This window comes from Bison bison, unplaced genomic scaffold (assembly GCF_000754665.1).
Source record: "Bison bison bison isolate TAMUID 2011002044 unplaced genomic scaffold, Bison_UMD1.0 scf7180017864213, whole genome shotgun sequence".
In the NCBI taxonomy this organism is placed as follows: Eukaryota; Metazoa; Chordata; class Mammalia; order Artiodactyla; family Bovidae; genus Bison; species Bison bison.
The window spans coordinates 638,217-649,697 of NW_011494785.1; the positions used below are offsets into that span (position 1 = coordinate 638,217).

The 11,481-nt window shown below is 45.9% G+C and overlaps 1 protein-coding gene across 1 annotated transcript in view; it reads right to left on the reverse strand.

The window, feature by feature from the left end:
• Positions 1 to 10,459: 10,459 nt before the first annotated feature.
• Positions 10,460 to 11,481, reverse strand: part of LTBR (lymphotoxin beta receptor (TNFR superfamily, member 3)) — a 7,280-nt gene continuing 6,258 nt past the window's right edge. The window contains 2 exon segments of the mRNA XM_010844980.1: positions 10,460 to 11,243; positions 11,246 to 11,430. Coding sequence (XP_010843282.1) covers positions 11,110 to 11,243; positions 11,246 to 11,430 — 319 coding nt within the window. The 3' untranslated portion in view covers positions 10,460 to 11,109.

Below are 11,481 nucleotides of genomic sequence, written 5' to 3' on the forward strand. Positions count from 1 at the left end.
CTCCTCTTAGACAAGACTTGATCTGCAAGAGAAAGGTTGTCAAAACCCATAGGCTGAAAGCACTGAGGGAAGCCCATTGAAATGGGGGTGGGGGAGAGTTGGGAGAGCAGGGAAAGAAACTCTTCCCTTGAGGGAGGGCAGGAACACATGCTGGGCCCAGCAGTACATCTGGAGAGGAGGGGGAACACTGGGCCAAGGCCCAGGTTCACAGTGCCTGCCTAAGATCCCGGCTTAGCGATAACACCTGACAGCATGAAACCTCCTCCACATCCCGTCAGCACGTGAACAGGCTCCAGCCAAGACAGCAGAGACACACCTGGGAGAGCTTGCGAGAGACAGACTCTCTCTGGGGAGCACCACAAAAGGAGGGTGCAAAGCCAAGTGGGGAGACACAAACAAGGGTCTCGCTAGAGGAACAACTAGGAATTGTGGTCCTGGAGAAGACTCTTGAGAGGCCTTTGGACTACAAGGAGATCAAAGCAGTAGTTAGTCCTAAAGGAAATCAATCCTGAGTATCCATTGGAAGGACTGATTCTGAAGCTGAAGCTCTGATACTTTGGCCACCTGATGCAAAGAACTGACTCATTGGAAAAGACCCTGATGCTGGGAAAGATTGTGGGTAGGAGGAGAAGGGGGTGACAGAGGATGAGATCGTTGTATGGCATCACCAACTCAATGGAGACGAATTTGAGCAAGTTTCAGGAGATAGTGAAGGACAAGGAAGCCTGGAGTGCTTTCGTCCATGGGGTCGCAAAGAGTGGTACACAACTGAGTGGCTGAATAACAGCAACAACATGATGAGAACTCCATAAAAATTCCTAAACCACAGGGTTCAGAGAGTTCTGGATGGTGAACACATCCACGAGCTGGAAGGGTGGTGCTCCCCAGCTTCCATGGGAGCAGTAGCTTCTGTATTCTGGACACTTCCAGACCTTGTTCTATGTACATTTTTCTGGCTGATCATTTTTCTCCTTTATAACAAACCTATAATAGTAAACAAAATGCTTTCCCTGAGCTCTGTAAGCTGCTATAGCGAATTATCGAACCTGAGGAGAGGATCTTGGGAATCCCTGATCTGAGCCCCTTGGACAGAAGGGTGGGTAACCTCCTAACACTGAGTATTTAGTGTTAAAACCGAACTAAGTTGTATTAATAACACACCCAATAGGTGTCTGCAGAGAACTGAAGGATATCTTGCTGTGGAAAACCCACACATTTGGTGTCAGAAGTGTCCTGAATAGAAACAGATCTCATTAATTGCAGTCAGAGCAGTGGGATTTGCTAAAACAGTCCTGGTTCCTGGAAACTTGTGGTTTGGGAAAGAGAAAGTATGAAGGGTGGGGGATGAGGAACCTCTGATCCCTGATGGCTATCTAGTCACGCGTAGTCTGAAACTGCAGCTTTGCGGTGAAGGTTACCAGTGGGATTTAGAAGTGGTGGTGGACCGGATTTCTGAGAAGTCGGCTTATTGAGTACATAAGGAAATGCAAAATAATCAGAAGTGTGCTAAGTACACAGTCCCACAGTTATTGTTAGCTGACATGGCGAAAGTGAAAATAAAAGAGAGTGATACGGACTTAATACTGGACCAAGCTCACACTGAGGTCAGTCTGAGCGTTGGCCACCAGCTTCAAAGCTGCTCCCAAAGGGAAAAGTTGTGCCAGGAAAACAGAAAGCAGGACAAAGCCTCTGCTTATCTCTAAAGTGGTCAACATGGAGGGAGGACGAAATCAGGAAGCGACGGAAGCCAGGGAGTACAGGGAGAAGGAATTGCCTCACTTTGTAGACTGGAATCGTCGGCTCCCTGAAGAACGTTTAGGGAGATGGATTGTGAGCGTGTTTAATCTGGGGGCTGTGTCTTTGGTTTTGACATTGCAGAGGCGGAAGAGCATGTTTGTGTTGATGCCGGGCCACTGTTGAAGAATCACATATGGCTGGGTGAAACCCACTGCACAGTGAATTTATCCTGAGAGGAGGGAACACTCCACCCCCCCATCAAAGCCAGGTGGAACATTCCAGATGAAGTGGCTTATATGCTCCATGTACAAGCCCCAAGGACTGGCTTTAGGATGACCTGGATACTCACCTGATGAACGTGCTCATTATCCGGTTGTAGGAAATGCTATGACTATGGGGTGTCTTTAGGACACACCCTGGTGCCTCAGGTGGTAAAGAATCCACCTGCAATGCAGGAGACCAGTGTTCGATTCCTGGGTTGGGAAGTTCCCCTGGAGAAGGGAATAGCTACCCACTCCAGTATTCTTGCCTGGAGAATCCCATGGATAGAGGAGCCTGGTGGGCTACAGTCCATAATGTTGCAAAGAACTGGACACAACTGAGCGGTTAGCACTTTCACGTTTCACTTTAGTATGCATACCTCATATAATTTTCCTGCTGTAAAATTGGACCACAATAGCAGAAGCCCTATCAAACTTGCTGTTTCAGCTTCCTTGTGATCCTTTTTTTTTTCTTAATTAAATTTATTTATTTATTTACTTATTTTTGGCTGCACCGGGTCTTCCTTGCTAAGCAGGGGCTTTCTCTAATTGTAGTGAGCCGAGGCTACTCTCTAGCTGTGGGGTGCTGGCTTCTCATTGCAGTGGCTTCTCATGTTGCAGAGCATGGGCTCAGGTTCATGGGCTCAGTAGTTGTGGTGCACGGGCTTACTTGCCATGTGGCATGTGGGATCCTCCTAAACCAGGGATAAAACCAGTGTTCCCTGCGTTGGCAGGGGGGTTCCCAACCACGGGACCACCAGGGAAGTCCCCTTGTGTGATTCTTACTGATACTGAGAACATTAAAGTAATTAACAAGAAAAAGGGGTGAGACGGAGGGGAGCACCCTGGGCTGTGCCAGCAGAGTAGAAGTCTTTAGATGGCTATTGAGAAATGAGGGGAATGATGGTGGACTTTTGATGGTGTTGAAACATAGTTGTTGATAAACTCTACTGAAGTTTATCCAATGAGCCAATTGGATCCTCTGCTGGTCCATCAACATTAAAAGGCCCCAAATTAATTTATTCCATTTACTCCATTTTGTAGGAGTTTTGCAAATCAGAAGGCAAAAATTATGATGAGAATTGTGCAGGGCAGTGTTTAGCTTAATCCAGGTAAAGACTGATGGATAGGCCAGTGTCTTCTTGGTCCCATTTCCCAGCTGGGGACTCAAGGCCGAATGCATGTGAGTGGATAAACAGCTGGGGTGTCTTGGGGAGGTGTTTCTGGGGCTCCTTGACAGGACAGCTCAATACACTGATTTCCATTGACAGATGAATGGCTCAAGAAGAAGTGGTACATGTATACAATGGAGTATTACTCAGCCATAAAAAAGAATGAATTTGAGACAGTTCTAGTGAGGTGGATGAACCTAGAGTCTGTTATATAGAGTGAAGTAAATCAGAAAGTGGAAAACAAATATAGTATATTAACACATATATATGGAATCTAGGATAATGTCTTTTAAAAAAATATGTGTAAAGTTTATTTAAATTTATTTTTAATTGAAGGATAATTGCTTTACAGTATTGTGCTGGTTTCTGCTGTACATCAGCAAAAATGAGTCATAGATGTACATATATCTCCTCCCTCTTGAATCTCCCTCCCACCTCTCACCCCATCCCACCGCTCTGGGTTGTCACAGAGCTCCAGTTTGAGTTCCCTGAGGCATACAACAAATTTCCACTGGCTCTCTATTTACATATGGTAGTGTATATGTTAGTAGGCTACTCTCTCCATTCGTTGCACACTCTCCTTCCCCACCTGCAGGATAATGTCTTTTAATAAACCAATACACTTACATAATACAAACAAATAACTGATTACACTATTTTTGCCAGGGTAGGGGGAGATGAAAGAAATAAACTCCAAATTTAGTTCAACGTTTGTCTTTATATAGGTTGGTATTCAGCAGAGAGTGAATCTGACGAACCAAGAAGCTGACCTGCAGCTGCCAGGGCAAAAAATCAAAGTCCTCATTGCTGATGTGCGTTGCTAGGGAATGAAGGTGTGAGTGCTGGGGGCAGGCAGAGCTGCTCCGAGGGTTATCACTCCAGGAACTGTGGGTTATGACTCCAGGCACTACCTGCGGTGCTGCCTAAGAGGAGTGCCTCTCGGAGGCAGGAGAGGTGCTGCCCTTTCTCTCCCTGAGACTGCTGCAGTTTTAACACCACCACCACCAAGAGGGGCCTGGCCAGGGCAAGAGCCAGTGTCTCAAAACTGTCATGGAGCTGGATCAGCAAACGGTAGCTTTTGCCCAGACGGAACTCTGGATATTTCTCACAAACTCTCAGCACTCACAGCCTAGACGTCTCCTTATCAAAGTTGCTTCTCCATGTGTTCTTATCCATATAAGACCCGAGGGTCTTCTCAGAAGTTGAGCTCTTTGTGCTTATCAAAGCCAATAGATGAGGTAGGGACATCCTGACCCAAGGCACTACATTCTTACATCGAAACAACTTTCTATTTTTTTTAAGTAGTAAGTAAAAGTAAGACTTTATTTTTAAAGCATTTTTATTGGAGTCTAGTGGCTTCACAATGTTTAATTTCTACTGGAGAGCAAAGTGAATCAGCTATACGTATACATTTATCTGCTCTTTTTGAATTTCCGTCCCATTTAAGTTACCGCAGAGCATTGGGTAGAGCTCCCTGTGCAGGAGGTTCTCGTTACTTGTCTGTTTTACAGACTTCCCTGGTGGCTCAGTGGTAAAGAAATTTCCCTGCTAATGCAGGAGACACAGGTTCGATTCCAGGGTTGGGAAGATCTTCTGGAGAAGGAAATGGCTATCCTCTCCAGTATTCTTGCCTGGAGAATCCCATGGACAGAGGAGCCTGGAGGGTTACAGTCCGTGGGGTCGCGAAAGAGTTGGACACGACTTAGCGACTAATCAACAGCAACAAACAGTATAAATAGTGTATACATGTTAAATCCCAATCTCCCAATTCATTGCCCTCCCAAGCAACTTTATTTCTAAAACAACCTTTTTAAAAAAATCTTTACCATGAACAAGTGGATTTAAAACAGCTTCACTGACATCATAAATAAGCAGATCTGAAATCATATCAAACCAATACACAATAGGATTTCCATCTGAAATGGAACCTGGGGAATAGAAAATGGAGACACACATGTGTACTCAGGAGAAGGGAACTTAAAAAACGAGAGACTGATTTCCATCAAATGCCTGACTTGCGGAGACAGACTTATCTCCTGACCAATGAACGCCCAACCAATGTTTTCTCCCCATTCTGAGGCCAATGAACCTACTTCTGGGACCTTGCCAATAAATCCAGCCCACTCCAAACCCTCAATTTGTAGCTTACTGGAGATTACTTTTCCCAGATTGCGATTCTTTTACTGTTTCAGAATAAACTCAATTTCTGGTCATTGGAGCTTGCCTCAGTTTACCTCCTTTGTTCAGATCAACACTGACAAGGTCAAATGGCAGCCTGCAAAACTGAGTGGGCAGTGCCCTGGAAGACATTCTGTTCATACGATATGATGGTGAACTAGACCAATGGTCAATGACCAAAGGGAGCTGCAGTGATTGGCCAGTATCTTTGAACTCCTATTTTTCAGGCTACATTTATTACAAAGGGTATCACTTGGGAAGCAGTTTCTGACAACTGCTTCCTGCTGGGCCTTCAGACCGGGTGGTGTATGGCTCCCAACAGAATTATGGCTGTGCAACTATAAATCTTAATGATAAAATTCATAACAAGACCCCCAATTATAATTGACAAGATACAATGGCAGCATGCATGCCCAGTGTGCCATTCCCATTGGGTGCTATGCACTAATACACATCACCCTTGTTTTGTGGATGGAAAGCTATTAAGCACAATAAGGAAAAACAATGAGTCCTGGATGGAATTAAAAGAGGGGGACATCATGTGGTGGACTTGAGTTCCCGGAGACTAGCCCCGCCTTGAGACATGGGACACTGTGAGAGGCCCCCAGGGCACACTCAGGCTAAACTACATCTAGGTGTGTGTGCTCAGTCATGTCCCATTCTTTGCAACCCCATGGAGTGTAGCCCACCAGGCAAGAATACTGGAGTGGGTTGCCATTTCCTCCTCCAGAGGGTCTTCTCAACCCAGGGATCAAACCCATCATCCCTTGCATCTCCTGCATTGGCAGGCAGGTTCTTTACCACTGAGCCACAGTCACCTAACCCCGGTGGGGGGGACCCAACGTTTTTGGATGCAAAACATGTATCCTAACTGCACAGGGGTCATTAGTACCCAAAGGCAACAACACGTACAGCAGACGGCCCACAGGACAGGTAAAGGCCTTAGGGGACATAGGTGCTGGTCTAGGTATCCTGGGACAAATTGGAGTTTGCTTCAATGAAGAATGACATTCAGAAGAAAAGATTTATTAATTAGGCTAGGCAGAGTTAAGGGAGTTTTCAGGAACAAAGCAAATGATGAGTCAGCTTGCAAAAACAATGAGGCTATAGCAAAGTGGGTCAGGCAAACTCAACCAATACTGCTGGATAATGCTGGACCCAGCTGGGAAGGGCCTGTACCCTGGCCCAACAGACTGTCTTGACCATTTTATTAGACGGAGGTTGAAGTGGCCATGGGGCAGTGGCCCTCTGTCTTAGCTGTTGAAGCCTAAAGGGCTCACGTCGGGGAATCTTATGGCCCCACAAACTTATGGAAGTTCTTTAGGGGGTTGTCTCAACCCAGATTAAACCAAAATAAAACGTATCCTATGGTGGCTCAGATAGTAAAGAGTCTACCCAGGTAGAGACCCCTGGATTGGGAAGATCCCCTGGAGAAGAGAATGGCAACCCATTCTAGTATTCTTGCCTGGAGAATCCCATGGACAAGAGGAGTCTATAGTTCATGGGGTTGCAGAGTCAGACACAACTGAGCGACTAAGCATGCGTAGTATAGTTAGTATAGCTATTCCATAAACCTAAAAAAATCTGTCCTATAAATGCTACACTCAGTGTAAATGCTCTGACAGATCTCATCAATTTGTTGTAAGGAGTCCATGGCTGGAACTCCTATTCAATATCATACAAGATATCATACAAGATAGCCAGTGTAACCGTGAAAGTCACTCAGTCATGTCCGACTCTTTGCGATCCCATGGAAATTCTCCAGGCAAGAATACTGAAGTGGGTAGCCTTTCCTTCTCCAGGGGATCTTTCAAACCCAGGGACTGAACCCAGGTCTCGCACATTGCAGGCAGATTCTTTACCAGCTGAGCCACAAGGGAAGCCCCGCCAGTGTAATAAGTGAAGAAAACAAATAAAAGGCATACAGATTAGAAAGAAAGAAAACTGTGTTTTTTTGAAGACAACATGACTGTTTATTAATCTACAAAAAGCTTCCTAGAACTAAGAAGTGAGTTTAACAGGCTCGTAAGATACAAGGCCAATATACAAAAGTCAATCATATTTCCATATTCAGCGACATACAATTAACATTTGAAATTTTAAAAATACAATTTATAGTAGCTTCCTCTCTCCATAAAGTACAGATCTTGCATACAAAACTTATGTGTAGGATCTGTATGCTGAAAACTACAAACCACTGTTAAAAGAAATTAAAAAAAAGATGTAAATAAATGGAAAGATATGTTTATGGGTTGGAAAACTCAATATTGTAAAGATGTCAGTTCTCCCCAATTTGAATCATAGAGTCAATCATCTTCACTCAAAAATCACAGCAGGTTTTTCTTTTTTTAAAGAAATTGGCAAGTGGATTCTAAAATGTATGCGGAAAAGAAACTGAAAGGGACTGAAAAAAGAACAATAATTGGAGAAATTACATCACCCAATTTCAAGACTTAGGAAGCTACAGAAATCAAGACTGTGATGTTAGCAAAAGGATAGACACAAGCCGATGGAGCCAGCGGAGTCCAGAAATAAAGCGGCACAAATATTATCAACTGACCTGACAAAGAAACAAAGATAATTCACGGAGAAAGAACAGTCTTTTTAACAAATGGTGCTGGAATAATTAGACATTTATAGGCAAAGACCAAATACTTCAACACAAACCTCATACTTACACACACACAAAAGGCTCATAAGCATAAATTTAAAAAGTGAAACTGTAAAACATCTAGAAAAAATGTTTCCCTTTTATTTATTTATTCAGTTCAGTTCAGTTGATCAGTCATGTCCGACTCTTTGCGACCCCGTGGACTGCAGCACACCAGGCTTCCCTGTCCATCACCAACTCCCAGAGCTTGCTCAAACTCATGTCCATTGAGGCGGTGATGCCATCCAACCATCTTATCCTCTGTCAACCCCTTCTCCTCCTGCCTTCAATCTTTCCCAGAATCAGGTCTTTTCCAATGAGTCAGTTCTTCGCATCAGGTGGCCAAAGTATTGGAGTTTCAGCTTCAGCATCAGTCCTTCCAATGACTATTCAGGACTGATTTCCTCTAGGATTGACTGGTTGGATCTCTTTGCAGTCCAAGGGACTCTCAAGAGTCTTCTCCAACACCACTATTCAAAAGCATCAATTCTTCAGTGCTCAGCTTTCTTTATAATTCAAGTCTCACATTCATGCATGACTATTGGAAAAACTATAGGTTTGACTAGATGGACCTTTGTTGGCAAAATAATGTCTCTGCTTTTTAATATGCTGTCTAGGTTGGTCATAGCTTTTCTTCCAAGGAGCAAGCATCTTTTCATTTCATGGCTGCAGTCACCATCTGCAGTGATTTTGGAGACCAAAAACAATGAAGTCTCTCACTGTTTCCATTGTTTCCCCATATATTTGCCATGAAGAGAAGGGACCAGATTTATTCATTAAGTTTTTTTTTTTTAACTGGGTAACTGCTTTACAATGTTGTGTTGGCTTCTGTCGTACAACAATATCAATCAGCCACAAGTATATATATATATATCCCCTCCCTCTTGAAACTTCCCTCCTCACTTCTGGCACCATTTCTTTAAAAAAAAGTTTCCTCCTTTTATTTTATGGAAAAAAAAAGTATAGTTTTTTGAAAATCTAAATACCCTGAAACAACGATTAAGGAATCGTGATGTCTGGCTCTAGCCTATGGCAAGAGCAGGAGGCTTTCATTCTCTGTCTAAAAATACAGCTCACATTATTTACTGCTCAAAAAAGGAAGTTGGATTTAATACTTTCAAGGTCAACCTTAAATAACCCATCCGCTGGGGTGGATCAGAAGACTCCTGGAGTGTGGGCCTTGGAGCTTCCCCACCTTGAAGGGCCCCAGCAACAGTCATAACATTAGACCCAGAGGGTGGCCTTTTATGGAAGGAGCCGTCAGCTGCAGCAGCTCCCCTCGCAATCTTTCCAGCTAAGACTGTTTCTACTGGGCAGCACGGTAGATAAATTCTGGGGCCCCAAACATTTACAAACAACAAGAGAGCCTGAGAAGATCTGGAGTTCTTTGGGGGAAGAAAAGAAAATACAAGCATATTCGGAGATGCTGTGGTTTGATACCAGACCACTGGAATAAAGCGAGTCACACGAATTTTAGGGGGTTTCTCGCTACATCTAAACGTTATATGCACACTGTACTGCAGCCTATTAAGTGTGCAGCAGCATTAGGTCTCAAAACCAACATACATGCCTTCATTTAAAAATACTTTATTGCTAAAAAATGCTAACCATCATCAATAACTCAGGGTTGCCACGATTTGTTTAAAAAAAAACCACAATAAAGCGAGGTAAGCCTGCAAGACAAGAAGAAATAAAGTAAAAGTCAAGGTGCTTCTTCTGGTTGAAGGAGGCCGGCCTCCATCTCTCTATCAGCAGGATGTGAACTTGGCCTCTCAATTTATGTCTAAAGTATGGATCTTTCCCTCCACCCAATCTTGCCAGATACGGCCTTCTCTGGTGTTCCAGGGGCTATGACTCCATGCTTCCGATGCAGGGTATAGGTTTGATCCCTGGTCCGGGAGGTTTGCTGCATGTCACACGGTGCGGCAAAACAGACAAAACGGAAAACCTTGCCAAACACTTTTGTACTTTGTTTTAAACTTGGGGGTTTGAGAGTTGGCTGAGAACTTCATGCCTGCGGGGTATGGAGGAAGTCTGGTGATTTGAGAAAACCAGTCCATTTTATCTATTCAGAGAAATTCTCTTTTTTACCCATCAGGACTCTAGAGCCAGTCTAACAGGGCCTATCCCAACCATGTGCAGTAAACTGAGCAGCTGACTCACCCCCTCTGGGCCTCAGTCTCCTCATATGTTAAATGGGAATAGTCCTCATACCTGCCTCCTGAGGGTTTTGTGAGGGCTGCATAAGGTAAGGTTGCATGGCATTGAGAACACTGCCTGCCACATTGCCAGAGACTGCTGGCCAATACTGTCATCTCCTGAATTCCATATACCAGCCTCTCACACAAATACCTCGTGGGATTATAGTTGATAACATTTTATATTCCATAGTTTTGACCTGTGCCTTTGACATGGCCCCAATGGAATCGTGTTTCTCTATAAATCCCAAGGAAATCAATGGCCTAGGTCTCACTCTCCTCTTTATTTGTATGTGGGTACAGTTCATAAATACACTCACCAATTTTTTTCCTCCCCATCCAAAACTTGCCCTTATACCTTGAACCCCACCCAAGCCCTTGGTTAGAGAGACTCGCTTTCCTGTCGAGGAGGGGAGGGGTGGGTGGTCTTCCTCGTCACTCCGGCTTCTTGTTGGGTCTCCCTCCGTCCATTGAAGTGTGGGCCCTCAAAGGGCCTCTGAAGCTTGGGGATGTTGAGCACCATGACTCTGCCAGGGGGGCCCCAGTCCTTGAGTGATTGCGTGGCTGGCTCCGTTCCGTGCCAGGCTTGGGATTCAGATGCCACGGGGCAGTGGTTAGGGTCACATGCCCTGTCTGTGCCTGAGGCTGAGCCGGTGCAGCCCCAGTGGGCAGGGAGTCTGCAGTGGAGTCCTGGGCCTGCTCAGGCGGCCTGGAGAGTCCCGCCGGGGCGCCGTTCCCAGCCAGCGCCGGCCCTGCTCGCAGAGAGGCAATGTCTGAGGCCTGGCCCCTCGGGGTCCAGCTCTCCGGGCCCTTCCCAGGCCCTCAGTCAGGCCTGTGCGGGGAGGGCAGCCTCCCTTCTCCTGGCTCCTCCAGACATCGTCCGGCATGGCTGACGCTTTGGGTCCTTGGCCCTGTCAGAGGGCGTAGCACCCCAGTGTCTCTGTCTCAGCCAGGTGCCAAGCCTTGCCATCCTCCTGGTAGGGCATGGAAAGCCCGGGAGGGCGGGGGGCACCCTCTTCGGGGATGGGGTACGGAGGCTCTGGGGGGCGGGGGGGTCTCCGGGGCCCCGGGCTCCCCCCAGGACCGGCCCGTTGTAGATGTAGATGTTGCCGGTGACCGTCACAGACCCGCCGGTGACATGAATGCCGTTGGTGCCTGTGGGAAGGAAGGCAGAGTGAGGGGGCGAGGGGTCAAGGTTGAGGGGGGCCCAGCGTGCTGCCAGCATGGGACTCTGGCTTCCCCAGGGCCCCATCTGCCATCTCCCCTTTCTGCCCTGTCCCTCTCCA